Raw genomic sequence first — 26,927 nt, forward strand, 5'->3', positions numbered from 1 at the left:
AAATTCTAGGGCCCTATTTTAGCACGGGCGCTCCCCGCGGGGCGAGGCCCGGCGGGACAGCGCGACCCTCGGCGGGGAGCGCATCCCGCTCCCGGCCCCCGCCGCCCGCTCCCGGCCGGATTTCCGCCGCCATCCCGCCTCGGGAATTCAAACCGGCGCTGGAACCCGCGCCGGGGCGGGCAGGGCCGGGCCTGTGACGGGGCTGTGCCCGCCCCGCAGCCGCCCCGCCCGGCAGGGCCGAGCGCTCGGCGCCGCGCCCGCCCTTTCCCTTCTCCTGCCTTCCCCTTCCCTGCCCGCCGCGGGGCCCGGGCGGTCCCGGCAGCAGCAGCAGCAGCAGCGCCGGCCGGAGCGGCAGCAGCGGCCGCGGAGCCCCCGCAGGTACCGGGCGCGGGGCGGGGGAGGCGGCGGGAGGAGCCGCCATCGGGCCGCGGAGGCCGCGGGGAGCGCCGGGCCCGGCCCCGCTCCGGTCCCCCCGGGCACGGCTCACCTGGGCTGGGGCGGGACGGGACCTGCCCTCCGGCACGGCGTGGGGAGACCCGGGCGAGGCGGGGCGGGGACGAGCGTCTCGCCTTTATTAATTAATTAATTAATTGTCAGGTGCTCTACGAAACAGCTGTTTCAAGCCGCCTTACATACGCGCTCGCATAGTTTACCCCCCGGGTGGTTTCCCAGATGTTTTCCCGAGCTAATCCGCTGCTAAAGCTCTAAACGAAGTTGTGTGGGTACCAGCACAGTTAGACCGGCGGTGACACAAACACCGGCTGCCGCTCGCTGGGGATGGAGCGGAGTGTTGCAGGGTGGGATGTCACTGATTTCCAGGTGTGGAATGGCAGGATGGAGCAGTTCTATGTATGGAGCATCCTATGTACGGAGCATCCCTGGATTGCTTGAGAGCACCGGGGAGTTGACAGGGGAATGACTGCCTGCGCTTTTTGTCTCTCTTGTAACGTTTGAAAATTTTGTGGTGCTTCAGCAGCATGCAACATCAAGTATTTTTTAAATGCTGCCTGCTGTTTTTTTATAACACGTGCTCCCCTGGTATCTTATGCCCCCCCCTTCCTTGGGATTTCCTGAATGCAGGGTTTATATTTTAACACAACTAAAATACCTTGAAAGGACTAATTTTTCTATGAAAGGCCTACACTTTTTTAAAAAGGGGAACCTTGAGTGTGTTTTGAGTCAAGGGCTAAAAGTGAGGGCAGTCAAAATAATAAATCATTCTGAAAGCCTGTTCAAGAGTATGTAAAATTGTGAACTTTGGTCATTACAAATATTTGCATTACTTTCATTTGCTCTGAGTGGTACAGATTATTAAAAAAACTCTTGCATTTCTGTAAGATACACTTCAATACAGTAGAATTCTGTAAGTCTGTGATGTCAGTAAGATGTGGTTCTGTTTTCACATCTTTCGTACAGTGTTAAATGAATGTTTTGGTAGGAAGATGCATTGCTTGTATGTGTCCGTTTAGGAGTCAGGCTGAAGAATAATGAATTAAAGTGACTGACATCATGACAACTGTAAGACAGAGGAGGGTTGGAAAAGGCACAGAAGCAGCTGAAGATCAGCCTTCAGAGGAGACAAATGTGAAGCCTGATGGGAAAATTCCATCTGGTGGGTAACAAAAAGGATTGTAACTTTGTGGCTTTTTTATAGTGTTTAGCTTTTGATACCTGTCCTAAGCACAGGTTAGAACTAGGTATGTACCAAATACATTGTCATACTTAAATATCACCAAAATCAACTGGATTGGACAGAGGATGTGCAGATTGCTGTCAATGTCATCTCTGTTTTAAAATCCTGATGTAAATTAGTGAGAACAATTTCAGACTTTATGTGCCATCGTAGGTTCTTAAAAGAATCACAGTTCAAATCATTGGTAACCTGAAAGGATTTGAAGACAATTGATGAGATGTACTTAAATACAAGCAGATTGCACATAAAATCTGAACTTAACTGCAAACTTTTTAATTTATAGTACACTAGGTAGGTAAATTTAAAAGACAGATGTTAAGTGTCTGAATGCCGGGGTCTGCTTAAGTAAAGAAATTCTGACATTTTTTTATGGAATTCTAGCTTTAGACCTCACAAAGTTTGTTGTTTTTTTTGTTTGTTTGTTTAAGTTACTTTAAGCAGTTTGGGCTGAGGAAAGGAAAGTTACCATGTTGTTTCCACACAAACACACTTAGGGTAAATATACAAAGGGAAAGTGATCCTAGTTCTTATCTAATCCAGCCCTCACTTCCATGGAATTGCATAGTTGGACCTTGCTATGGAGATGTCACACAGAGTATGAAATAGCCCTTTCAAAGATAAAATTCCAGATCACTAAATCCTTATTAAACCTTACATGAACTTTAAAAGAAATAAAAAACCTCAACAAACTAAAACCTGGGAATGTAAGTGTACAGTAAATGGCCTGAGCTACCTAGAAACACAACCTCTCTCTCCTGTGATTCCATCCCTAATCTTATTCCAGTGTCAGCATGAGGCCATCTGCAATTCAAAGCAGGACACCATTATCAAAGGCTGCTTTGGCTGCTGTTCAGTCTCTTTGTGGGTATTTAGTGAGACTTCTGAACCTTCAGTTCTGTATTTTACAAAAAAACAAGCAAACCCCAAAAAACCATTTTAGACATGTGAAAAAGATGTTAATTTCTCACTTTGTGTTCCAACAGTCATCTTCTATTGCTTGAATTAAAAATGTTCTCCTGGAGGATATTTCAATTTAGAATTACAAATTTGGTATGGCATTGAGCTAAACTGTATAGGATCATGGTGTTCTTAAATTGTAACTACATTTTACCCGTTAAGGCACCCTTTATTTTCCTTTGCATGTAAATAAGATACTCTGAGTTTGCTATCTGAGAAAGTAAAAAACACATCTCCATAAACACGTGTTAAAACCAAGTGTCCTGTTACCTACAGAATGTAAAACTGTACTAGGATAGGCAATGTATAAATGACTTTCCAAAGTTCCTGTAGGTTCATTTATGTGTTTCACAGTTACAGACCAAATTATTTTTCTTCCAAGGTCATACAGGTGGAAAGTTATGGAACATACTCTCAGTAACTGTTGGTGGAATTGTTGCCATCTCCCTTGGACTTCTTACTTCTGTTTATGTTGCTACCCTGCATGAAAATGACCTGTGGTTTTCCAATATTAAGGTAACAGTCATTTTCGTAGAGCGTTAATTGAAATTTCATTTCTTTATGTATTTGTCTTGTAACTTGCTCGAAAAGGTAGAATATTTCATTTTTAAAAATTCAATTTTAAAAAAAGCTGTGCTCTCCTTCCCACCATTTTTTCAATACTTCATCAGTTCTATAAATACCTGTCCCCAATTTTTCTCTAAAAATATTGCTACACAGCTCCTGTCTGAGTTGTAGCTATGGTTCTTCCAACCATCGATCTTTATCTGGAATAGAATTTCAGCATTCTGCTCAATATTTCTCTGCAGTCATCTTTCTTTTATCCAAAGCAGTCCAAAACTGAAAAAAAAACTACATAAAACCAGTTAAAATAAACAATATGCAAAATCCTGGCAGATCATTCTTTAATTGTATTTATACTGTGATATTGTAATGCATTTTGGGGACAGTCTTTTACTAGCCAATACTACTTTTATATAATGTTGTCCTAAATGTACGAACCTCAAAACATATTTCAGCTGTTCACCAGTGTAAAACCAACCATTCCTAAGATCCAGGACTGACTAGTTTTTTTCCTATAATCATTGCACAGAAAATAATGCCGCTGTACCCACAGCTAAATTTAACCAGAGAAAAGAACAGGTGAGTCATTTTCCTTTCAGATGCCTAAAATTCGCCCTGCCAGGTCTGTTTATTATGTTATTCAAAGAGTACATCTATTTAACTGAAATACTTGCGTTGCAATTTGTCTTTCCTGTACTACACAATTTTTCTGTCCCAGAAACATTTATATTCCCCTTATAAAAATAATTCGCACTTGCTGAAACAACTGCTGTTGGATTAAACATTCGGTACCCACCTTCATCTTTCTTTGAATATAGAGATAGATGGTATACAATATATTAAAAATACACCTCAGGTTTGCCTTTTGCTTCCAAGAGCACATATAGAGTAATTTCAAGGTGCTGTATGTTTTGAAGCACAGACAGACCCGGGTTTGTGGTAATGTGTGGATGTAACAGATACAGGGTTTTTATTCTGTCAAACTAATCCAAGGAGCACAAAGTTCACCGAGATAAGCAATTCTGTATTGTAATTAAGTTGTCCCCCCATTTCATTTGATAATTAATTGTTTTCATTTTAAGTGCAGTTACTAGAATTCTAACCATTAGATATCACAACTGAAGTAAAACCCTCTCATTATTTTTACTTTGGATTCTGTCTCTGTAGCTCTCATTTCATCCCGTGGAGTTGATTGATAACAAGTAACACTGGAACATGAGCACTTTCAGCTAATTTGATGGAAAGATTATAAAAAGCATTAAGTTCATCTGCCAGCAGGTTAAAGGAGAAAGAGATGCAGATACTCTCTGGTCTCACAGTGTCCTTTCTCCACCAGACAATGCACGTGGCTGCAGTGCTAATTTTGAACCTAGTGTTGGTTTATGAGTAGTATGGGAAGAGAAGATTTCAAATGAGAAGTCTGTAAAATTCCCTGCAAAGCTGGGATAGGAAGGCTCATCCCACCATCTGTAAAACAGTGTATGGACACCTCTGTGCCTCTGTGTGTGAGCTGACAGTGTAGTCTCTCTAGGAGTTTGTATTTTTTCCATCACTTCTGAATTGGCTAATCTTGTTTTTACAGCACATACTATATACTAATAAAGACATGAATAAACTACACTGTGGAACAATCTGAGACCCTCAAAAATTACATGGAAAATAAATGGAAAATTCGCTTTTTTCTCTAACATTTTACAGTTTGGCCAAAAGATATATTTTTGCATGTATTAACTGAAGTTTTGAAAAGTTTGGAAAGAGTAAGTTTTGTTTAAGTTCATAGCCCAGCCCAAATGCTCAGAAGGGAGGACTGTAGTCTAATCCTTGGCCCACAATTATTGCATGCCTTGCTTAGTGAAATACAGAGGTGCTTTTGTTTCATTATGTTTTGATTAAACATAACGTATAGAATGAATGGATGCAATACTAATGCACATTGAGTGTTTCATTAACCCCCATGCCTATGAAACATGACAGTACATCACCACTGCTCTGAAACATAGAAAAGAAAATAAATTCTGAATCAGTTCCTTTTTGCATGCATTTTAAACCAGTAACTTCAGTCACACTGAATTGGCTATAAACAGTGCAAGTTTGCAGATTTGTTACTGAAAGATGATACAAAAACTATGTAACAATGTGTTATCCCATGAACTATATTCCTTTCAATAAGCTACAATTAGTCAGATAATAAGAATTCATACCCAAAAGGGTCTGTGTGGCAACTACATTAACATAGTGAGATGTAGCAGGAGACTTGTTTTGCCATCTTTTCTTTTACTCCTCTCTTTGTACAGCAGTAGAAGGTCTGCAGCGTTTATGTGACACTTTTGCACTAGGCAGATGTTTTTACACTGGTACAAAAGGTTGAATTTCTGTTCTGAAGACCCTATTAAAACATGAACACCACAGTTGCATTCTTACAAAATCCTGCAGTTTGCCATTTGTACTCAACCCTAAAAACTGGACGTAAAAAGAGTTCATTATGTGAAGTCATGATTCCTAACTCCTAAGTCATCGAGGTGAGAACTTGCACACACACTTGCAGTGATTGCCTTTCTGTAGTTTCAACTGCAATTCATCCAAAGCTAGTTCAGTTTTGGGTGTCTTTCAGCAACCCAACCAGAATAACTGTTTGGTAGTTGTTAAAATGTTTTGCTCTGTTTTGAATGTTTTGCTCCATTTTGAATCTGGCTTTCAACAGCGTCTTGATTTCAGCTGCTGCAGTGTGTGTTCTTATTTGCTAATAAATACCCCTGCTACTATCAATTTACCATGGTCATTGGAGAACGATGTATAATTGTTTTCTTACCAGAAAACCTGAAAGTGCACATCTTGAGGAGTGATTTATGCTATGAAGGAGATACAGGATTGCTGCTTTTTTCTTGCCTTTTTTAAAGCCTTCCTGAAAGAATGACAAAAAGAAAAAAAAAAAAACAGAAGAGAATGCAGCATACCATGTCACACAGTCAGAAGTTGTGTTTGTGTCCCCTATCAGCAGGAAATAATCACTTATATATATGATGAATATCACAGGTTATAGTCTCTTATCTTGACCAAACAGTTTTGAAGAAAAAAGTTTGAATCCCTTCTTGGAGATGTTAAACCAACAAAGATTTCTGTTTATGATGGTGAAAGTCAAAACAAATTTCTTATCCAAAAATCCTTTCTCAGTTTTCTGAAAATGTTCTGGCAGAACGCATCTGAAGTGGCTTGTCTATTTTCAGTGATTTTCAATAGCAGTTTAGTGACTGCTCCTCCAGTGTAGTATCTTTTGGAGCAGAATCTGTTATGAGAATAACAAAATGAGGGGCCACCTCTCCCATCAGCTGTTGCACTTCTTGTTCAAACACAAATCCTGAAGAAACTTTGAGCAGGAATGAGTCAGGGCCACAGAGCAAATTAATAATCTAAAACAAACAGATAAACTTCAAAGCATTCATTTGTTCTTCATCCTTGCTGAGTAAGCATTTAAACTACTATTATTGAATTTCTCTTTAATAAAATAAAATAAAATAAAATGGCTGCTTCCAATAAATTTTTCAGACAAGCAGCATAAGAAACCTGGGATTTAGTTTATGAAGTGCTCCTGTTTTTACATTTTGAGTGCTAACCAAAGATGTTTGCCCAGAGAAACTGAGGCTGCCCCATCCCTGGAAGTGCTCAAGGCCAGGTTGGACAGGGTTTGGAGCAACCTGGGATACTGGAAGGTGTCCCTGCCCATGTCAGGGGGTGGCAAGAGATGAGCTTTAAGGTTCCTTCCAACCTAAACCATTCCTTGATTCTGTGAAAAAAAGGTGGGGAAACAGGAGGTCAACTAATTAAAACTGTATAAGTTAAATGTGTAAGGCATGAAGAGAAGGGCAGTCCAGAACTTTGGTGGTACTTTTCCACAGAAGGACCTGTTGAGTTGTTATGGGTACTTTTACTCTGGATCATAAGTCTGATCTGAGTAGGAACATGGCATCCTAACAGATGGGCAGGGGTTAAACAGCCAGAGACCATGTCCAAGGATTAAATACCTTTGCTGAAGGTATGTTCTCAACTGGGAACACTGACAGCAGCTGTCTGGGTTGACCTTCTGCCTGTACTGACAGTTTTCAAATCTTCCTGGTCTTAAATTGAGCAACTAAAAACCAGTTTCAATTACAAAAGTTCTGCATTAGCTATTTCAAAAAAGAAAAGTAATTATTGCCTTGTTTATGCTCTTTATTTATTATTTATACTCAACTCAGACTTTGGCTGCTTGCTCAGCATTCTGAATGACTTCTTTAAGCCAAGTTCTAGAACTCTGCACTGTCCATGAAAGAAAGTCCTTTGTATTTTGCTGTAAGTGCTTAATATTATTAGGATACAATTGCATAAATTGGAATAATATGTAACTCTGTGTGTATTCTGGAGGACAGTGGTCTTTTTTTTCCCTTGGAAGACAGATTTGTTAAAACCTCACTAAGTGAATATAAAAAAGAAAAATAAGTGTGTGCTCTTACAATGCTTACCCATAAGTCTGTGTGTTTTTACTGACTTGGAATACAAGGAAAAGTATAAATTGCTGTAGAACTGGAAAAGTATTGTGGGTGAATAAAACAGATGTTATCTTAGCATGAAACAGATGTAAAACTCACTAGTGTTTGTCTCATAAAGTATAGCATTTGGTTGAATACAGCTGGTGCCAGGATTACAGATTAATCATGTTTGAATGCATTTTTGCTAATTAGATCCCCCTCTGTGACTCCTCTCTCCCCCTTAATAAATTCCAAATGTTAACAGTCCTTTTTTTTTTTCCTCTTTTTTTTTCTTTTTTTAATGGACACTTAAGAGTCAACCACTTTTTGGCATTAGAAACCTTTTTAGTAGCGATGACTTTAGAACTTGTTCAAAATCCAGCATTCTCATCTTGCTGAGTGTGTGGTTTTTGGTTATTTGGTGCCAATGTCAGTTCCTTCTGCTGGTATGATGATGACTTGTGTGTCCTGGGGCAGCTGGAGAGTTTAATTGTGAGCTTAGATTGAATCAGTTGTGGTTTTATCTGTTGATGTTTCTCAGACCAGAACTAATCCTGGTTTGTCAACAGCTGACTTCAATAAAACACGTGTTTTGAGATAAGATTCTATACTAGGCAGTAAAGAAGAGAGGAACATGATTTTTTATCCAGCTTTGTATTAGCTCTGAAATAGTATTGATTCTGTTCTAGCAAAAGAGATGGGACTGTATAAGAGAGATGAAAGTCCTGGGATTCTGTGCAAGGTTGCATTAACCAGAGTGGCATTCATAAAAATCTTCAAAAACAGTAACTTTTTGTTACTTCAGAAATGTCCTTTTGTGAAGAAAGATGAATTAATAGGATTATTTTTAGAAATCTCACGTAAATTTCTTAATGACTTGCATACATCACGTACAGGAATTTCACTGGATTTTCGATTCTCAATATAAGCTTTTTCTAACTGAATATAAATGTCTTCTAACCCACTGCTTAAGAGAGATGTTTGCTGGGATGTTTTTATATAAACTACTAAAAAGCTCACTAATAATACAACACTTTTGTATAGGATGCCTATCAGTTCTCTTCAGATTGGTTGTTCATGCAGTCTGTTTAAATGTGGTTGCCCAAGGCCCAAGGCTTGTTGAGTTTCACTGGGTCTTCACAACTAATGAGTTAACGAAAGGAAGTGAATTCCAAAGCAAAGAGCTTTCCGATCTCACTGAACTCCATCTGCTGCCATATCAGCCAAGAAAGAGCCATAGTTTGAAGTGTACCTGGTTTAGATGATCTGAACATTTTAAAATTAAAAATAACAAGTTCACCTAGACCTAAAGCCAAGCCAAGAGTCCCTTTTCCTTTAACCTGTAATTTAAGAATGAGAGTGCTGACAGCTCGCTTCCTGCAAGAGCCAGCACTGAACAAGTGGGCAGCAGCATCCTCTGCCAGCTGAAATATCCTTGGCATCTTGGTGCAGCCCCAATAGAGCACACTGGATTAATTGAGCCTTAGGCTGGCAAAGGCATGGAACACTATGGGATAACTACATCTGAAAGAAAAGGTTAAATGCACAGAGCAAGCATATGCAGCTTTGAAGTCCAGCTGTTGGCCACTGCACCTATCTAAACATTATTATTACCAAAAAAGTAAGATATCAAAAATCTTTCCAAGCAGCACATCAGAATCACAAAAGCCATATACAGTTCCCCAGTCAACAGAGTCATTTACACCTCGGCCCTTTGCCTCTCACCCCGATTTTCCATGTATTTTACCTTTAGGTGAACTAAGTTGCATGGAATGCCCAAACCCAAAGCCTCTGGGTAGGTGAATTTCCCTGGTGCAGCAAGAATTTGAGTTGAAGGCAGCTTTGTATGACTGTGAAAAGAAAATGGAAAGTGAATTTACTGTTGAACTTTCACTTGCAGGAAGTGGAAAGAGAAATTTCATTCAGGACCGAATGTGGACTTTATTATTCCTACTACAAACAGATGATTCAGGCTGCTTCCATACAGCAAGGTATTGTAAACTGTAAAGTAAGTTATTAAAGGAACACCATAACTGTGAGATAGTGTAACAATTGTTCTGGAGACAGATTTATTCTGTTCGTATGCCAGGGAGCCACTAAGCTATGGACATAATAATTTTCACAATGATACACTGGTTTCTGTGCCACACCTTCACATGCTGATGGAGGCAGTCACTTTGAGGGACAGTTTTCATACCTGTTGAGGTTTCAGCCTCACTGGTTTATTTGGTATATTACTTTCATTTTATTCTTCTCTTGTTTAATTTGAACTATTAGCTGTTTGTGGGAAGGGACAATGGTTTTTTGCTGTATGCCTGGACAGTAGGTGACACAATGAACAGCTTCCAAGGAAATCATACAGTGATGGGGCTTTCTGTGACAGTCTCATGTTTTCCAGATACTTAACTGTTGCTCTCTAGCAATTTTGCTTATACTACACATTTGTCAATATTAACTTCACCTGTGATCAAAGTAGGGACAAGAAAGTTCTCAAGATCCAGTGCCACAGATTCTATGCTAGGGATGGAAGTATAAAAATAAATGTTTTATACACTACTAAATATATAGTACTTGAATTAGCACTGTGAGTCACATTTGAAGTGGGGAAGCTGAAGACCTCAGAAGGTCATGTTGATTCAGAGGTAATGTGTTCTGAATCACTGACTCAAAGTTTGCAGTTTCTGATGAGAGATCCTAAAATACCTTTGAAAAAGTTATTCACTGTTCAAATGAAGATGGAGGAGGAAAATGACAATCTCCTATTTCAATTTCTCTTTATCATTAAGGTTTACATGGTTTAGTATATGACAATAAAACTGAATCTGTGAGGACAATTAACATACTTGAAAGAATGAATGTTTACCAGGAGGTGTTTCTCAGCATTCTGTATAGGATTCTTCCAATTCAGGTAGGCATTTATTTATGGCTTTAGATTGTAAGTGCATTATGAAGATTTCACAGTGAATCATAGCTCCCCTTTGTAGTTCTTTTCCAATTAGAAATATTCCTGATTCCTTTTTAATTTGTAAAAGCAAAACCTAATTCATACTAAGTATAATTCCTCCCCCCCACGAATGTTTTAATGTCAACATCAGTATTCTTGTGTTTTACAGCAATACCTAGAGCCTGTTTATTTTTATATCTACACTTTGTTTGGACTTCAGGCAGTTTATGTCATTGCTCTGTATGTAACAAGCTGGCTTCTTAGTGGAACATGGCTTTCAGGGTTGTTGGCAGCTTGCTGGTATATTACAAACAGGTAAGTGAGATTAAACATTCACTCTTTCTAAATTTGTACCTCATTTCAAAGGTAAGGCATTAAAGCTTTAACTACATGATTAATTGGAAAAGAAAATGAAACTGTAAGGCCTCTCTGTAATAAGCCAGAAAATGGAAAAAAAATGTTTGTTAGAAAATAATCAGGAATGAGCTGACAGTTGCAAACTGGGGTTTTTAACTTTCATGAAGTTTGAATAGAAAATTTTGGCTTAAATTGGTCTCTGAAAGTGGACTACATCTTCCAGATGTGTCTGGAGCTCCAGATGATGTGCCTTATCCTCTCCAGCCTAGGAGCTCTTAGGTGTGACAGAGATCTGCACATATGCCCTTCAGGTCTCTCCTCACTGCCCCACACCCAACCTCCAGGGATTCCTTCAACAACCTCAGCTCATCAGAAGTTCAGCTTCTCCCTTTCCTTATTCCTGTAAACATCTCCTGCAATAAACCTCACAGAAAAAAAAAAAAAAAAGATGGTAATTGAGTTGTTCTGGTGCTTTATCCCTCAAAGAATTCTCAGTTTGGAGATAAAAGCTTAAGAACTGGCTTTATGCCAGAAATAAGCTGCTGGCATGAAGCTGAGACTGGTGACATGGGCTGTTATCTGCAAATTAATCAAGACAATAAAAGTACAGTGTTGGTTCTACCAAAATTGTTTGATATGTTAATCAGCAGCTCTGAAGGAAGTTTATCTGCAAGCACGTCTATTATGGAATAATTGTAGGTGTGTAGGGGCAAAATGTTTTTTTCTCCAAATATGAAAGTAATTAAAAAATAAACGCAGTGTACAGTAATTCACATGTTTCTTTGATGAGACCATCTTTGCCATTTACAGAATATTTGGAGCAAATTTGTTTTATCCCTCTTTCTAATAATTCGTAAACAATGAAAGCTTGTTATCCTTTACACAAATAGAATAAATACATGGAATTGATTTGGATAAAGACTTTCTGTTCAAATAAAGCATATCTGAGGCTACTGAGTAACTCTATTTAGACACTTCTTTCATCCAGCTAAGCATGTCTCAGATGTCTTCCTTTTCAGCAAACATTTTTCTCTACACAAGAAAAAAGGGGATTATTTTTTGTTTTTAACTTTTAATTCAGGTTTTGTAAATAACTGCTCTTTGGGGAACTTTTACTAACTTCACATCCTGTTGGTGTTCAAAAGTTTCAAAAAATGACCAGAAGGTCTTAACCAGTTTAGCTATATTCAAATTCAGTGCATTGGGATCACAGTGAAGAAACTGATACCTGTTTATAGTATTATATGTGTGTTTGCAAACCAGAAAATGAAGTAAAATCACCTGTGGTGTGAAAATCCACAAGCTGGATTTTGGGAGTGTTTTTAGTTTGGGGTTTTGTTTTTTTTCATTTTTAAGTTACCAAACAGTTCTCCTTAAGTTTTAATTCATGGTATATTTTTTTGACAGTAAGTGCTGCTAAAGTACAACGTTTGAGGTACAGATGCAATGGAGAACTGACAGAACCTTAATAATGATTTTTTTCAGAGCCAAGCATGTTGAAAGAACTAAAGTGTTGAGCCTCCCTTTTTATAAATAAGTCGTTTAAATACCGCAGAGATGCCTGTCATTGCAACTTCTCTGTCACTGAGCTGGTGTTTTCTTTATTTTAAATTTCTGAAACTCTTTGTTTTGTACAGAGTAGATACCACAAGGGTAGAATTCACCATTCCTTTAAGAGAGAACTGGGCACTGCCGTTCTTTGCTGTTCAGATAGCAGCCATCACATACCTACTCAGAACTCATTTACAGCCTGTTCAAGAAGTGAGTATTTCTGACAAGTATGACACAGTAAAATTAGTCACACACAACTGTCCTGGTCTGCAAGATTAAAAGCAACTGGGTGATGCAGTTTCACAGACAAACAGTTGTTAAGTCATTACTCCTCAGTTTGATCAAGGAACTGCTATTTATTGCACAGTAAAACATGAATTGCATGTTAATCTAGGGGCTGAAACTGTTTGAGATCTCACTGTTTTCTTGCAAGTGGTATTGCAGGGATAAAATACAGGCATAAATCAGGAATTCATAACTCTAATAAATGTTCATTATCCTCCAAGCAGTTATTGCAGTTATAAAAGTCGTAGTAATGTTTTAAAAGTGGATTTAAAATGAAACCAAATTAAGGTGGGTTTTGTTGGGGTTTTTGTTTTGAGTTTTAGTGAAGGAAACTATAAAATTAAATAAAACCTCACTCCTTCCTTCCAGAGACTGACACTTATGGCTGTGTTCATAGCAACATTTCTCTTTAGCCTGACTTGGCAATTTAACCAGTTCATGATGCTGATACAAGCACTGGCTTTATTCATACTGGACTGCTTGGACATGCTGCCCACAGCAAAGGTAACTTTATGTTTGGAATAACCAATTTTTGTTTCTTTACTGTCGTAAAACTAAGTTTTGGAGGTATTTTACTAACCAGTAGCCTGGACACCCAGAGTAATACAGATTAGGCATTGTACTTTTATACTGCAAGTGTAAAAATTAATAAACTCTTCTCTTTGTAAGCCAAAGTTAACAGTTAATGTGACAAATCAGGTACATTAAAAGTTGGCAAATTACCAGCTTTATCCTGAATTCTACCAAAATTGACTACCACACCACTCTTATTCCATATTAGTTTTCAAAAAAGTGCCGCTTAAAACTGTTGGAGTTTGTTGGGCTCTTTCATGCTTATTTATACCACTGCTCTCATGCAAGACTGATCTTTGCATCAGGTAAAATGTGTGTTTTGGTACCCCTGTATCAGAAAATCAGCAGTCCACTGTTTGCATTCAGCTGAACATTGGGAATAGTTTAGCATAGCTCAAAAAGGACTATACTGAACTATTATTACAAAAGGTGATGTTTGATTGCTGAACTGCCCTGAGCCATAGCTTTGAGTCATAAAGACATCAGAGAGGCTACAGAAACACTTCTTTAACTAAAGAAACTACAGAGCATCTTCCAAAGTATATTAAGTAATTAACGATTTCCTCATTCTGCAATTACTTAATGTGTCTGCTTGATTATAGGATCAGGCTTCCTTAGTTCCAACATGGGCATAAAACATTAACCTCGCTAGTTCAGGAGATAAAGAGAATATAATAATGGCTTTAAATGTAATGATTTAGTGCAATATGATGCATTTTTTGCAAAAATAATAGGCATTGAAATAAATCATAAAACATTCATAGAAAAGCAGCTATGACTGTTAAGTTTTGTAGACATAAAAATCTCATTATTGTTCCAGGTTACATGGCTCTATATCATTCAGATTTCTGCATTACTGCTCGTCTGTGTCCTACAGTTCTTTAATTCTATGATTCTGGGATCATTACTTATAAGTTTTAACGCTTCTGTCTTGGTAGCAAGAACTATCCAGGTAGGTACTGAAATATTTTTGTGGTACTAAATAAAGAGTGGATAGATATCTGTATATACATAGATATGTATATATGTAAATGAGTAATTTTTATGCATTATAACTTTCAATTACTAATACTAATTAGAGGAATTATGTAGTATAAAGCAGCAAAAACATTGCCTGATCAAATAATAACTTCAATTACAGTAACTGCAGCATAACCAAGCACATCAAACACCATAATTCTGTGACTGCTATTAACATTCATGATTGTGCAAGCAGCAGTTTGGATCCTGCAAACAATTGCATAAATGGACTTTACACCTGTTTCAGCAGGACTTGGCTTGAATTTATGGATCTGCCTCCAACAAATATTCTGGGAGAACTGGGCACACGTTGAATTCAGCTTACTGAAATCTCTTTTCTTTCAGAGATTAAGGTTTTTTTACTGCATTTACAGTTCTTTTTTTTCTGATACTGACATTGATGACAGTCTCTGACCAGAACATCTGAACTTACAGGGACATTCCTGTTGTCTCTCATTTCTGACCATCTAAAATCAGGACTGTATTTTTTATATTAAAGACAATGTCTGTGCCTATTCCCAGTTTCCTGTGAGCAGCTCAACTGGATCTGGAGGTTTTAACTGGAAAATTGCCCAAAACCCCATCAGCTGCCAGAAGATCCCTTTGCCATGTTTAGGTGGAAGATCTAAAGAAGAGGTGTTTCAAAAGGCACATGATACTATTGAAATTAAGGAAATTAATTATATAAATACAGTAGGGCCACTGCCAAAGGAAGGTTTGTTGGCTTCTTCCAAAACTGCCACATCAAGAGCCTGGGGAGCTTTTATGATATTTTCCCTTCGGTTTTGTGTAAGATATATATCTTTATACTTGATTCTGTATACATTTTTGCTTACATGAAGCTAATACAATTTGATCCTGATCAGGACCAGCAGACCAGCTGTTTCAAATAGCCTGTGATGCTTTTTTCCCAAATACATACAAAAAAAAGTACTGAAATACTAACATTTTTTTCTTTGTAGAAAAACCTAAAAAAGGGTGGCTTGCTTAATAGGCTTGGGAAACTTATCCTTCATGTTCTGTTAGTCTTGTGCTTGACTCTCCTGATAAATAAATGCATCAAGGTAAGCAAATATTTTTTTATGTAGAAAGTTGCAAAATGTGTTATGTTAAGAGCTATTTGTTAACCATCTATAGTAATGTCATTAAATAAAAACTGCAGTGAGATTTCACTGCATTTCAGAGACTGTATCCTAGAAATTAAAGATTGTTTTGCTAACCTTCTTCATATACATGGATTTGAAAACCTCATAAACTAACACCAAATAATTGGTGTCAACTTGAAGCTCACCTGTAATTTCATAAAAAGTATAGACTTATATTGCATTCTGATACTGCTGAGCATTTGCAAAGTTTTTCATTGAATTTACTTTTCCATTAATGCAGTTAAAACTGAATGCTTATTTGATGCCAAAGCACCCTTCCCATTAAGCCCGTGGTGCTTCACAGTTTCATTTAAATGATGAAAAAACCCTGTTTACCTGTGTGACATTTTTGATGCTTAAAATACAATTTCCTTTCTTTTTCTCTACTTTACAGAAAATTCTTAATCTTGAGTCAGATGAGCATATATTCAAATTTCTGAAAGCAAAATTTGGATTTGGAGCAACAAGGTATGATTTAGCTGCAATTCTGCTTTTTATTTTGACTTCATTAATTGAAGCCTGCAGGTTGTTCCCATTTAAAACCTGTGTGATAAATCATGGGTTTGTACCTCACGTTTGTGTCATATTTTCCTTTACAATAATCAAGCACAACTATGGCTTTATGATTTCCTGTGAGAAAAGCAAACTGTGATCCTTTTTGGAATTATGGAATACCTGTTGACAAGGATTATTCTCTTTTCTTTAGAGATTTTGATGCTAACCTGTATCTTTGTGAAGAAGCTTTTGGTTTATTACCATTAAACACCTTTTCAAGACTCTCAGATACATTACTTTTTTATGTCTACGTATTTGTTCTCTTCCTTATGGCAGTGGCAGCTGTAATTGTTGCCTTTAGGAACCTCAGGTAAAAATCACATTTTTTTATCAATTTTCTCTTCTTCAAATGGCTCAGGAAGTGACAGCAGCTACAAGTTTTACTTCCACAGGGTACTGAGGAAACAGTAGGATGTCTAATAGAGGGATCAGGCAGAATAATTAACTTCCTGTTAAAGCTAAAAATGTAAAACTAAACATTCTTCCCTAGATTCCTTCAAGTTCTTTGGATTGCTGTTAGGGTTTTGCAGTATGTGTAGGGTTGGTTGGGTTTGGGAGGGGAAGCAGGATAAATGCAAAGCACTTCCAGCTGTGCATCACTGCTGGCAGTTCCCATAGCTGACCTGTAGGATTTGAGGTATTTAGAGATCAGTAGGAGAAAATTAGACAGAATTGCTTTAAAAAAAAAAAATAAGTAAATGATTCATTAAAAACCTCTCCGTTTTACAGGTACAACCTGGGCTACAGTTAGAAGGGATGATATAAAACTTGATTAAGCAAAAATTCAAGGAGTGTCATGTAACTAATCTAATCATAGATTTTAGGGAAGACAGGGTAAAAGAAAGAGGAAGGAGGTGGGAGAGAGGGGAAGTGTCTAAGACATTCTGAAAATATTTTATGACAATTGTAAAGTGAGTCATCTGTAAATCATTTTGGTACTATTCAACCAGCCTCTTAAAAAACTTTCTGCACCAATTTTAAATTTTAGAAACAAAGACAAGACTCTGCAGCTCTTGTTTTCCATAATCCTGGAAGTAATCACAAACATCACTCTAATTTTTAACACTGCCCAGTCATCTCAGTTATCCCCCAGACTGAAAAAAAAACAGGAAAAAGCCTCACATATTTAGGCATCAATACTTTTTTTTCTTTTAATGGGCCCTCCCCATACACTCACAAGACCAGTCACCTCAAGCAATAACCAGTCCTTTCAAAACTGATTTTCTCTAAGTCTACTTCCAATCTATGGCTTTAATAGCATCCAGATATACCAGCACAACCCCACAAATCACAGTTAAGTTCTTCACTCTCATCTAAGCCCTGTGAACCCCATGGGAGTATCTACTTCAAGCAAGAAACCAAGCTGGCCTTTCTGTAAACAATTTTATCTCACTCTAATCCAGCTCATTTAAACCCACTGCACTTCTAGAAATCTAGACATGAAAAGAAATACTTGCTTGCTACATCAAGTTGATGATATCAGGTTTAATTATATCATAGGTACAATAGAAGATTGGGAACTGATAGCAGTAATATTGCTTTATAGCATCAGAAGGATTCAGTGCTTTTTAAAATGCAGATAAATATATGAAATATGTTTGAGAACTTAATATAACACTTTGTTTCTTTAATTAGTGGTTCAAATCAAGTCAAGGCAATGGAAAAGATGGAAGAGTGCACAATAACACTGAAGCCTGATGCTGCTTACAGCTTAGTTCACACAGTTCTTTTTGGATGTCTGGCATTAAGCACAATGAGGTATATATTAAGTTCTACTTGGGGCTTGTTTAGATGATTGAGTGGATTTTTATAAGAGTGTAAAATATGCTGACCACAAACTGATAGGATCATGAACCTCCTTTCCCTCCCTGGTGTGTTTATACCTGTAGACTCAAGCATTTCCCAGAATTCTGCCAGAAAGAATGTTTGGAAGTTTAGGAACAGGTATGTTCTCAAGAGCACATAGCAAAGTGCCAAGTCAGCCTTGTACTCAGTTATTGCAGAGTCCTGAAAGTCCAAGAAAATTGTCTTCAAATGTCTCTGGACATAAACTGCCCTCATCAAGCAGCTTTAGCAAAGCTCCAGATGATCATGAAAAACTTGTGTTTTTGCAGAATGAAGTACCTCTGGACATCCCACATGTGTGTGTTTGCATCCTTTGGCCTGTGCAGTACAGAGGTTTGGAAACTTATCCTGAAGTGTGTCCATCTCTACACATCCCAGAGGGTATTTACAGCCTCTCATCCAGTGGGGTTTGGTTCATATCTAAACCAAATCAAGGCTCACACTTCAATACTGTTTGTAGTTCTCTTAAGCTAGATATCTGTGATGTACATTTGTATAAATTTAGTAAGTAAAATGTATTTTCTGCTGGTTTCTGTATTAAACAATTCCATTTGAATACACTAGATGGCAATATAGATGTGGCTATGAAAAATAACCACAATTTTACTAAAAAAGCCACCATATTAAGAAATTCTCAGCAGTCTGAGAAGACCTTTGCAGTCAATTATATTGAATGACAGTTTTTCCACTCTGTAGAATATAGATTCAAATATATAGATATAAATGCATCACTTGGGATGGGTCTGTAATTAGAGTTTTACTCGAAAACAAAATCAGAATATGGTCTTGATATTCAAACTCTAAATTCCACTGCATGTTAAATATTTTACATATCAATACTTTAAAAAGTAAGTCTATTCAAATAAATATATCATCAGAATAACCAGGAGTTTTTTCAATTTCTCTTAGGCACAGGTGATTAAATATTCTATACCAATAGTTATATTACTGTACATTTCATATAAGGTAAGAATTTTTTTTCCTCGATGTTTCGGCATTTTTTAAGTTGCATGGAATTTCCCTTTCTCATAAAAGGATGTTTGTTTATTAGATTATTGTATTTATTAGTTACTACATGGAAGATTTGTAACTGAATGGGGATAGACTGCCTGAGGTGCAAGTACCTTTATGTGTGTGGCATTGTATGTAAAGGATCAGTTGGGCTCATTTGATCCAGAGCAGTTGTTTGTGGATACAAATGTTTGTCTGATTGTATATATGTAAGTCAGCAGGTGTTATTTAAATGCATAATTTTATGGAAATGGGAGTTGTCTGTTTGGGTTCTAATTAAGTTGTGGATAATATGCAGATTGTTAAATTGTGTAATGATTCATTGCAGGAGCAAAAATAGTCATAATATTCTATACTGCTGTACCTCATCTCATGTGTTTTAAGGTACAGAATTTTTAAGTCTTCAAGTACCTGTCTGTCCAAGAAACAAAATATTATTGTCAAATGTTTAAATGTAAATACAGAAAAAAATAATATTTAAATTAATAACATATACAAGGTTATGAGTCTGTCAGTGTGTCATAGCAGTGAGATTTAGAACATTGATTCAATGGGCAAACCATTTTTTTAATCTGTGTTCAAAAAGACAAAAAAATCAGATGCTACTTTGATGGAGAAGTTGTTTCTGCAATAAGTAGTCTGAGATGAGAATATTTCTGTTAAATAATTCCCTTCAAAGAAACTCAAGAATAATTTAATTATTAAAATTAGAAAGTAGTGTAAAGCATAACAGTTAGGAAAGCTGCTAATAGACCTCACTCTAGTAGTATGTTTCCCCCTTTAAAACTGAAAGAAAAAGTCAAAAAATGCCGTTTTCCATTTAAATTGTCTTATTATTCTCCCAGAAAACTCTTAAAGACTTGGGTTTTTTTTCCCCATTGGTATGCTGGTTAGGGAAGTCATTTACCATTTTCATCATCTCTGAATATGACAGAAATAATGCCATTTCTTTTGACATGGGGGATACCAAGAGCATGACGTTCTGATAGTCCAATGTGACAGGTAACTAGAAATAATTTTTCTCCCACTCTTCATGAGCAGATGTGAAGTTCCTGAATCCTGTCAGATTCAATTCAGAGCCAACAGAAATCACTGATTTCATAGGCTTTAGGTCAGTCATTAGCTGTGCTCAGTCTGCCTGAAAAGTGTAATTTTTGTGTTTCTTCTAAATAAAGGAAATAATTTTTATGGACGTGAAAACCACCGTTTCTCAAAATTCTCAGTGGGAATGAAAAATTCATCACTTTTCAGTGTTTTTTTGTCCTAAGTTAGTTCTTGTAGTTCAGAGGTGTGGATATTTTTGTGTGTTTTCTCTGCAAAGCTGAAGGAGTTTATGAGAAGCCAGGTTCCCTGGCAATGGTCAGAATAAAAATTCTTACAGAGAGATTCAGAAAGTATCCATTTCTTCTGTGAGAATGTGTTTATGTATTCCCTCTTTAAAACCTTATAAACAGTGGAAGGAGATTTCTGTAAGAGATTTAATTATCTTTCTCCTTTCCAGGCAAGAATTTATCTGTTCACACACTGACTGCACAGATTGCAGGAGCAGTTTCAGTGTACACCACAAAATTAACTGATCATCATGACTAGTTTTCTGGAATTACTAGCAGGGCAGTTCTGTGTTTCACTACTTGTTATGGTTACATTTCTTAGAAGAACTATACTTTAGGGCTATTCCTCAAAATAGGAGTTTTATGGGATCATTAACTTAATCCCAAATAAGATAATAAAGCCTCTTCTGAGGCATGTGGTTACCACAGTCCTAAATACATCACTCGAACAATAATTAATCTAGATTAAAATGCAGTTTAATTCCACCTATCTTTCAGATTTCAGGTACAGCATGTTTTGAGACCTGTAAGACATTTATGTTTCTGTTTACATGTGTTCTTCATTAACACAGTAAAAACATATAAAGTGAATCTGCAAACAGATAAAGTGAAAATGCTGAAATATTTCCATGTGCATCCTTTGGCTGTGCTGTAGATAACACAAAACATAGAATGCAGTACCAAGTATTATTTATATAATTCAGCTTTATCTGTGTTGTATTTAAAACTTCACAGTAATTATCATCAATTTTGTTTGTATGCCAGCCATTCCAAAATAAATTGTCGGTGCTTAAGGTTAGCACCTGAGTTTCAGCATTCTAATACCAGGGTTTGCCAAATAATCTTGGTTTCTCTTTGCTAGTAAACTATTCATTCATATAGTATCTCCAGCTGCATTTTTCTCTCCATCATGGCTGAGTCTTTTTGCTCCAAACACATACATTCATTGCAGCACATGCTGCAACATGCCCATGATCTGAGCAGTCCTTGGCTGTACTGAACAAATCCCTGTGTGTACTGTGTGTATTTATCCTTCAAACCTAAAGTCTGTAGAAGAAATTACAAAAGACAATGTTGTGTTTATTTCTATCCGTAATATCTTTTGCTTTTTCGCTAAGGAGTTCTTAGTTTTCATTCTTAGGCCAACAGTAGCTATAAAGAATTCAGTAATACTTGCTTTTCACTTACATTCAGAGGCCAAAGAGTTAATATCCTTTTTAAATTCAAAATAAGTGTCCTTGTCTTTGAGAAGTACTGAACTCCCACGATCATCAGTGGACTGTTGAGCACCTCCAGGTTTTTGTCCAGCAAAGAAGTCTCTTTTTCAATTCAGTAATAGCAAGCCTCACTACCAAAATTTTCCTCCAGTGAAAACTGCTTGTACTCACTCAAAAATTGTGTGACACTGTGACTTGTAAAACCTCTACAGATGAGTGAATGAATGCCAAGTAATAGCCCCAGCACTCAGTAGAGAGCAGTGTCCCAGGCTGATTTCCTTCTGTGCCCACCCTGAAGGATCCAAGCTCTCAGAATGTTTAGCTATCCTGGCTAGTTTAGTAATGGAGAGAGGTAATTTTGATCCATTATGAGACTCTACAGTTTCATAACAGTGTAATTTGTTTTCTGATCTCTTGAGAGAGCTGCTGAAAAGCAGAAATATGTCTGTGATACAACTTCCATACTTCCCAAAGCTGCAGGGTTGTGATGCTGCCATAACTGTGTTGGTTGTTTCTCAATCTACCAGCCAGTAGTACTTGAACAAATGTAAATGTATTGGGTAAACAAGTAAACTAATAAGTATCTTAAGTATCTAAATTGGCCCAATTATATCTCCTGCTCCCCAGTCCTCCTGCCTAATTACAGTTTTAGTGAAAGAATGCATGGTTTTGCATTAAATAAATCGTTGTTCCCTTAGCTTTTCTTTGGGGGGGAGGGTTAAGCTTTACAGAATAAGTTTCAATCTTTTTTTTTTCTGCTCCAGATTTGATTTATGTATCCTTTGTCTGCAGTAAATTTTGAAATGTTTTACCCTGATAGTCTTTTGGTTGGATCAGTTGCCAGCTAAGGGGGAATAATGTGTTTCAGCATCCAGAACTTGTTTTGTTCATTCTGTCTTGAGTTTGTTCTATTTTGTTTCCATTACAGTTCTGGCCAGGAATAATGGATGAACTATCAGAGCTGAGAGAATTCTATGACCCAGACACTGTGGAGCTGATGAACTGGATTAAGTAAGAGGATTTTTTCTCTATTTAAGTTAAATGCTATTTGTGTAGATCTAATGTTCTTAGTTATAGTGTTCTCCCTTATTTGTCACAGCTCAGCAGTGAACTCTGGTGACCTGTGGAGATAGTTAGGATGAGTGGGTTACCAAGAGGTTGGGATATCAGGAGCTGTGGAGAACAGATCCACACAGAGCCCCCCAGACCACTCTGGTTCAGCATCACTGCTGTGTTTCATGTGCCTCAGGGAACCATCTGATTCCATTTGCTCCCATAAGGACACATGGTTTTCCCAGCTAAAAGAAGTAAATTGGGATGTGTCAAGCCTGTTTCATCATATTTTAGCTACCTCTGTACGTTAATAGACCTTTGCAGTGAAATCATTTTATTTTTGTCCTCCCATCTTGGTGTCCTTCTCAACTTTATAATGGTAAAAAGCATGGATGCGCAGTGGGAGGACTGGAAAATTTGTACTCTGCAGTCTGTTTCTTGAGCTTTAAAACAGTCCTAAATTGTTTATACTTGTTAGCATTAATCCCAACAAGCCTTCTAAACTGTAAACAAAATATTTGTAATTGAATTTGAACTCCTCACGGCTAAGCATAGGTGTAAAGTCTTTTTCAGGAATTTATCATTCCAACCCCACCTCATCACTTCTGCTATCTGACAGAGCACAGGAAAGTATTTTTAGGTGCAAACAGTTTGTAATACTGCATGTGGAAGGGCTGAGGAAAGAGGCCAGGTAGGATGTTCTCTGGAGGGCTGTGAATTCAAGGGGTATGTTCTCTATTAACATACAGCAACCACTGAAAACTTTCAGGTTAAGTTCTTAACAGGGAGATTCCTGAGACTTGTATTTATTTGGAACTCTGACAAAGATTTTTTTTAAAAAGAAAATCAGTTTCATATTCCCGAGGAAAACATTCTGAAAGTAAGTAAATCTAAATATACACATTTAGCACGGAGCTGTTTGGAGTATTTCCTTCATATACAGTGAAATTCAGTAAAACCAGTCATCCAGCCCATTCTATCCAAAGCAACATATTTACCCTCCATAATGTTGTATTTCTTTAATTCATAAACTAGAAGGAGTAATTCAGAAGTAAAATATATTACAAGCCTTCACTGACTTATTTTGAAAGCAGGCCATGTTTTTTTGCATCATTTAGAATCTTTGCAGTCTTATTGACATGTTTTTGTGACAAATGTTTACCAGGCAGTTCCATTTAGCACTACTGTTTTATTAAAAGATGGTAAATGTCTGATAGTTCAGGTCTCCTGTGTACAATATATAGAGTTATATATAGATTTATACATAAAATATGCATGTGGAGTTATTCCCAGCCATGAACTGGATTTGACTGGCTCCGATGAGAATAATTTTTCATGTGTTCTTAGTGCTGAGAATGCTAAACTGGTGCTTGTCCTCTCTTCATTTTAAGTCGTGACAGACAATCACAGAGGGATTTTTTTTTTACTTAGAATTTATTGTGTTTAGAAATATTATGCCTGTAAAGAAGAGTTAATTATCTGTGCTTTAAATACCAGCCAACAAAATTTATGATAAATTTCTCAAAGTGGGACAGATTTTCTTAAGTTTTGATGTGTAAGAGAAATATTTTATGATACCAACACTTGATAGTTGTGCTGTAGTTAATGACCTGTCAAGGCTGGTGTCAGGAACTAATCATTCATTATTAAAACTCAGTATGAAAGTCTCCTAATTTGTCGTGTATAGCAGTGATTTAGGAATAACTCATCTGTCTTGCAGTCTCTCCACAACAAGAAAACCCTTCTGTCTGCTTAGGTCTAAATGCATATTAACTTGTCCAAGTACAGAGTCTGAATAATGACCAACTATTAGTCTGTCCACTCTGAAGTGTCTGCAGATGTAGTTCTTACTCTTTCCCTTACTGAAGTTGCCAAAGCATTTTCAGGAAGATCTAGTGGTTTATATCTGTGCAATTGCAGAGCACAGGATTTTTGACATAATGATCTTTCATATCCCAGTCTCTGCTTTTTCCTACCCACCACCTCATTTTCTTAGCATTTTTCTTTTGAAAAAAAAAAAAAAAAAAAAAAAAAAAAAAAAAAAAAAAAGTCAAGAAAGTCCTGCCAATGCCCCAGGGATGGTTCACAGCTCTGTTCCCTGCTGGGAGGTACATTAAAATTCTTAGTTTTGGTCTTTCTCCCTAAGACAACAGGAACAACATGCTCATTTGTGAGATGGGGAAGAATATCAGTAGAATGAGCAAATCAATAGCGTGAACTTCCCTACTCTGTTTACTTCTGGTAAGTGTTAAAGAAGCAATGTCTTCTGCCTTTAAAGGGGAAATCTGTCTAGAATTGGGGAATATTTCCTAAGCAGTTGCCAAAAGTCACAGAAAAACTTCTTAGAAATCTCAGGCCACAGCCAAAACAGCGGAAAAGCTGACTGAGCCTGAGATTCGGCAGAACAGAGTTGGATGTCAACTGTACTTGAACCAGGTGTGGGGGACAAGCAGGCAAATTTGTACATCAGTGGAAACCCCACAAAGTTCTAAAAGTCTCCTCAGCCTATGGAAATGAAATACCTGTGTTTCAGTGATGGTTCTTTTCATTTAGTACTTTTTATTAATTTATATTAGTGGCTATATTTTAATTTCAAGCCAGTTAAAAATTTTAGTTCATCTCTGTTATTTACATGCCTAATTTTCAAGGGTAATGACACTGAAATCAACACATATTCCAGACTTTAAAGGCAATATTACACCTTTTTTTTTTTTTTAATTGTTTTTCTTTAATTCTTGGGCTTATCCTTTGTCATTGACTGATTTGTCAGTAAAATTTAGGCATAAACTTGACAGTGCCTAAGAACTAGGTTTCCACCAACTGTGGAGGTGCATTCCTTTATGTGAGCAAAATCTGCATGCATAAAATTGAGGCTGGGACTAACAAAAATGCATCTTGTTGCTCTTTCTTTGTGGCTGTCTTTTTCCATTTTTGCAATTTTCAGTCTCTCCAAACCAGAGGGAAAAAAAAGAACCATGACAGTATGACTGAATATGCTTTACTGCCTATCATCTGCAGCTAAACCTGTGATATTTTAATACAGCACTCTGCAAATAAAAATATTTTCTTTTAAAGAAAAAGAAAAATCTATCATAGTGTATTTAAGAACCTGTCCTCAGAATCTCCTTTTCTCAAAGCCTTTTACTTTGTAGAATCGTATCAGACTCTAGTCTGATGATGCATATCAGAGCACTAGTAGAGGAATAATCTGAGGCTGGTCAGATTTTATGGCTTTGACAACCAACTATAGGGTTCATCTCTGGAGGACTTTTAATAGAAATACACATTTTATTTCTAATCATGCAACCTGTTGGCCATTTCTCCCTTAGTGCTTCCTTAAAACCAGCTCACAATAATTTCTTAGCAGTTTAAGAGAAAGAATTACTACTACTTTCAGAGTCTGTGCAAGTACTTCCTATAAAACCTTTTTATTCTTAATGAGTTATTCTTTAGTATTTATATAATTCTCTAAATTCTTAAAGTGTAGGTAAAGAAAAGCTTCCTGCAATATAATTTAGTGCTTAGTTTACCCATTAGTTCAGCTGTAATTAACTTGTTGAAAGCTTAGAGCTTCAGAAATAAATGAGATTATTTGTTCAAAATGCCATCAGGTCTGCTTGGAATGGCATTTAAATTATATAATGTAAATCAGTTTGACCTGTAAGTCCTTGTCATTATTTAGTGACATTTCCTAGAGAATAAATTGTTTGCAGGTTGGGCAGTGTGGTGTGGAGCTTGGCAGAGAGCTATAAAACAAATTATCCTTTCATTTTATACATCATTTGCTCAGACAGTTGTAAAAATTGCTTCGTTTTTGTGTAATAGAGAAGTGTCATTCAGTGGTTTGCAGCACAAGAGGTGCCCTGGGTGCAGAGCACTGCAGTTCGTGCCTGGCTCAGACAGGGGCACAGGGAAAGAGCTTCCCTGGAATGTGGAAGTCATCCTATCCCTGGGAAATATTCCTTAGGGTCTCTAAAAGCAGCTCCAGTAGTAGCAGCTGTTGGTCTGGAAACATCTGAGCTGGCCCAGTAAAATATGGACAGTGATGTGTTTGAAGGAGTATTATTTTCTAGGACTTCAAATGTGTAAATCTGGGTCTCAGGGAAACATCTCCTTCACCTGGAACACCAGATTTTAAACTCCATCCAGGACTGGAGCACATAAGCAGTTGTTAGAAAAGGGAGGGTCAGTAGATGGCTTTTAAGATACAGAGAGAAGAAGGAGTACTGGCAAAACTCTTACTGCCTGGTAAATAAAGAATGTACTCAGCCCTTCAGGGCAGGAGTGAATGCTTTTGGAAAGGGGAGGAACGGAGCCCTGCAAT

General features: G+C 37.3%; 1 protein-coding gene across 5 annotated transcripts in view; it reads left to right on the plus strand.

Annotated features, from left to right (window-relative positions):
• The first annotated feature begins 278 nt into the window (after window positions 1-278).
• Window positions 279-26,927, plus strand: part of DPY19L3 (dpy-19 like C-mannosyltransferase 3) — a 31,002-nt gene continuing 4,353 nt past the window's right edge. The window contains exons 1-18 of one of the 5 annotated variants that reach the window (XR_003572336.1): window positions 279-378; window positions 1,470-1,612; window positions 3,033-3,166; window positions 9,617-9,707; window positions 10,503-10,624; window positions 10,830-10,975; window positions 12,655-12,778; window positions 13,223-13,357; window positions 14,247-14,378; window positions 15,409-15,510; window positions 15,986-16,059; window positions 16,298-16,456; window positions 17,782-17,904; window positions 18,261-18,372; window positions 18,901-18,957; window positions 22,479-22,561; window positions 23,223-23,294; window positions 24,750-24,844. Coding sequence is in view for 3 of the 5 variants with exons in the window: in XM_027893547.1 (XP_027749348.1) it covers window positions 1,510-1,612; window positions 3,033-3,166; window positions 9,617-9,707; window positions 10,503-10,624; window positions 10,830-10,975; window positions 12,655-12,778; window positions 13,223-13,357; window positions 14,247-14,378; window positions 15,409-15,510; window positions 15,986-16,059; window positions 16,298-16,456; window positions 17,782-17,904; window positions 18,261-18,372; window positions 18,901-18,957; window positions 22,479-22,561; window positions 23,223-23,294; window positions 24,757-24,820 (1,833 nt within the window). In the remaining 2 variants the exon portion in view is untranslated. Of the gene's footprint in view, window positions 379-1,469; window positions 1,613-3,032; window positions 3,167-3,743; window positions 3,794-9,616; window positions 9,708-10,502; window positions 10,625-10,829; window positions 10,976-12,654; window positions 12,779-13,222; window positions 13,358-14,246; window positions 14,379-15,408; window positions 15,511-15,985; window positions 16,060-16,297; window positions 16,457-17,781; window positions 17,905-18,260; window positions 18,373-18,900; window positions 18,958-22,478; window positions 22,562-23,222; window positions 23,295-24,749; window positions 24,845-26,927 lie in introns of those variants that run through there. The other 4 variants (XM_027893547.1, XR_003572337.1, XM_027893545.1 and 1 more) reach the window with 4 other exon arrangements.

This window comes from Empidonax traillii, unplaced genomic scaffold, assembly GCF_003031625.1.
Source record: "Empidonax traillii isolate 1590-97213 ecotype Southwest subspecies unplaced genomic scaffold, ASM303162v1 scaffold395:size559319, whole genome shotgun sequence".
NCBI classification, from domain to species: Eukaryota; Metazoa; Chordata; class Aves; order Passeriformes; family Tyrannidae; genus Empidonax; species Empidonax traillii.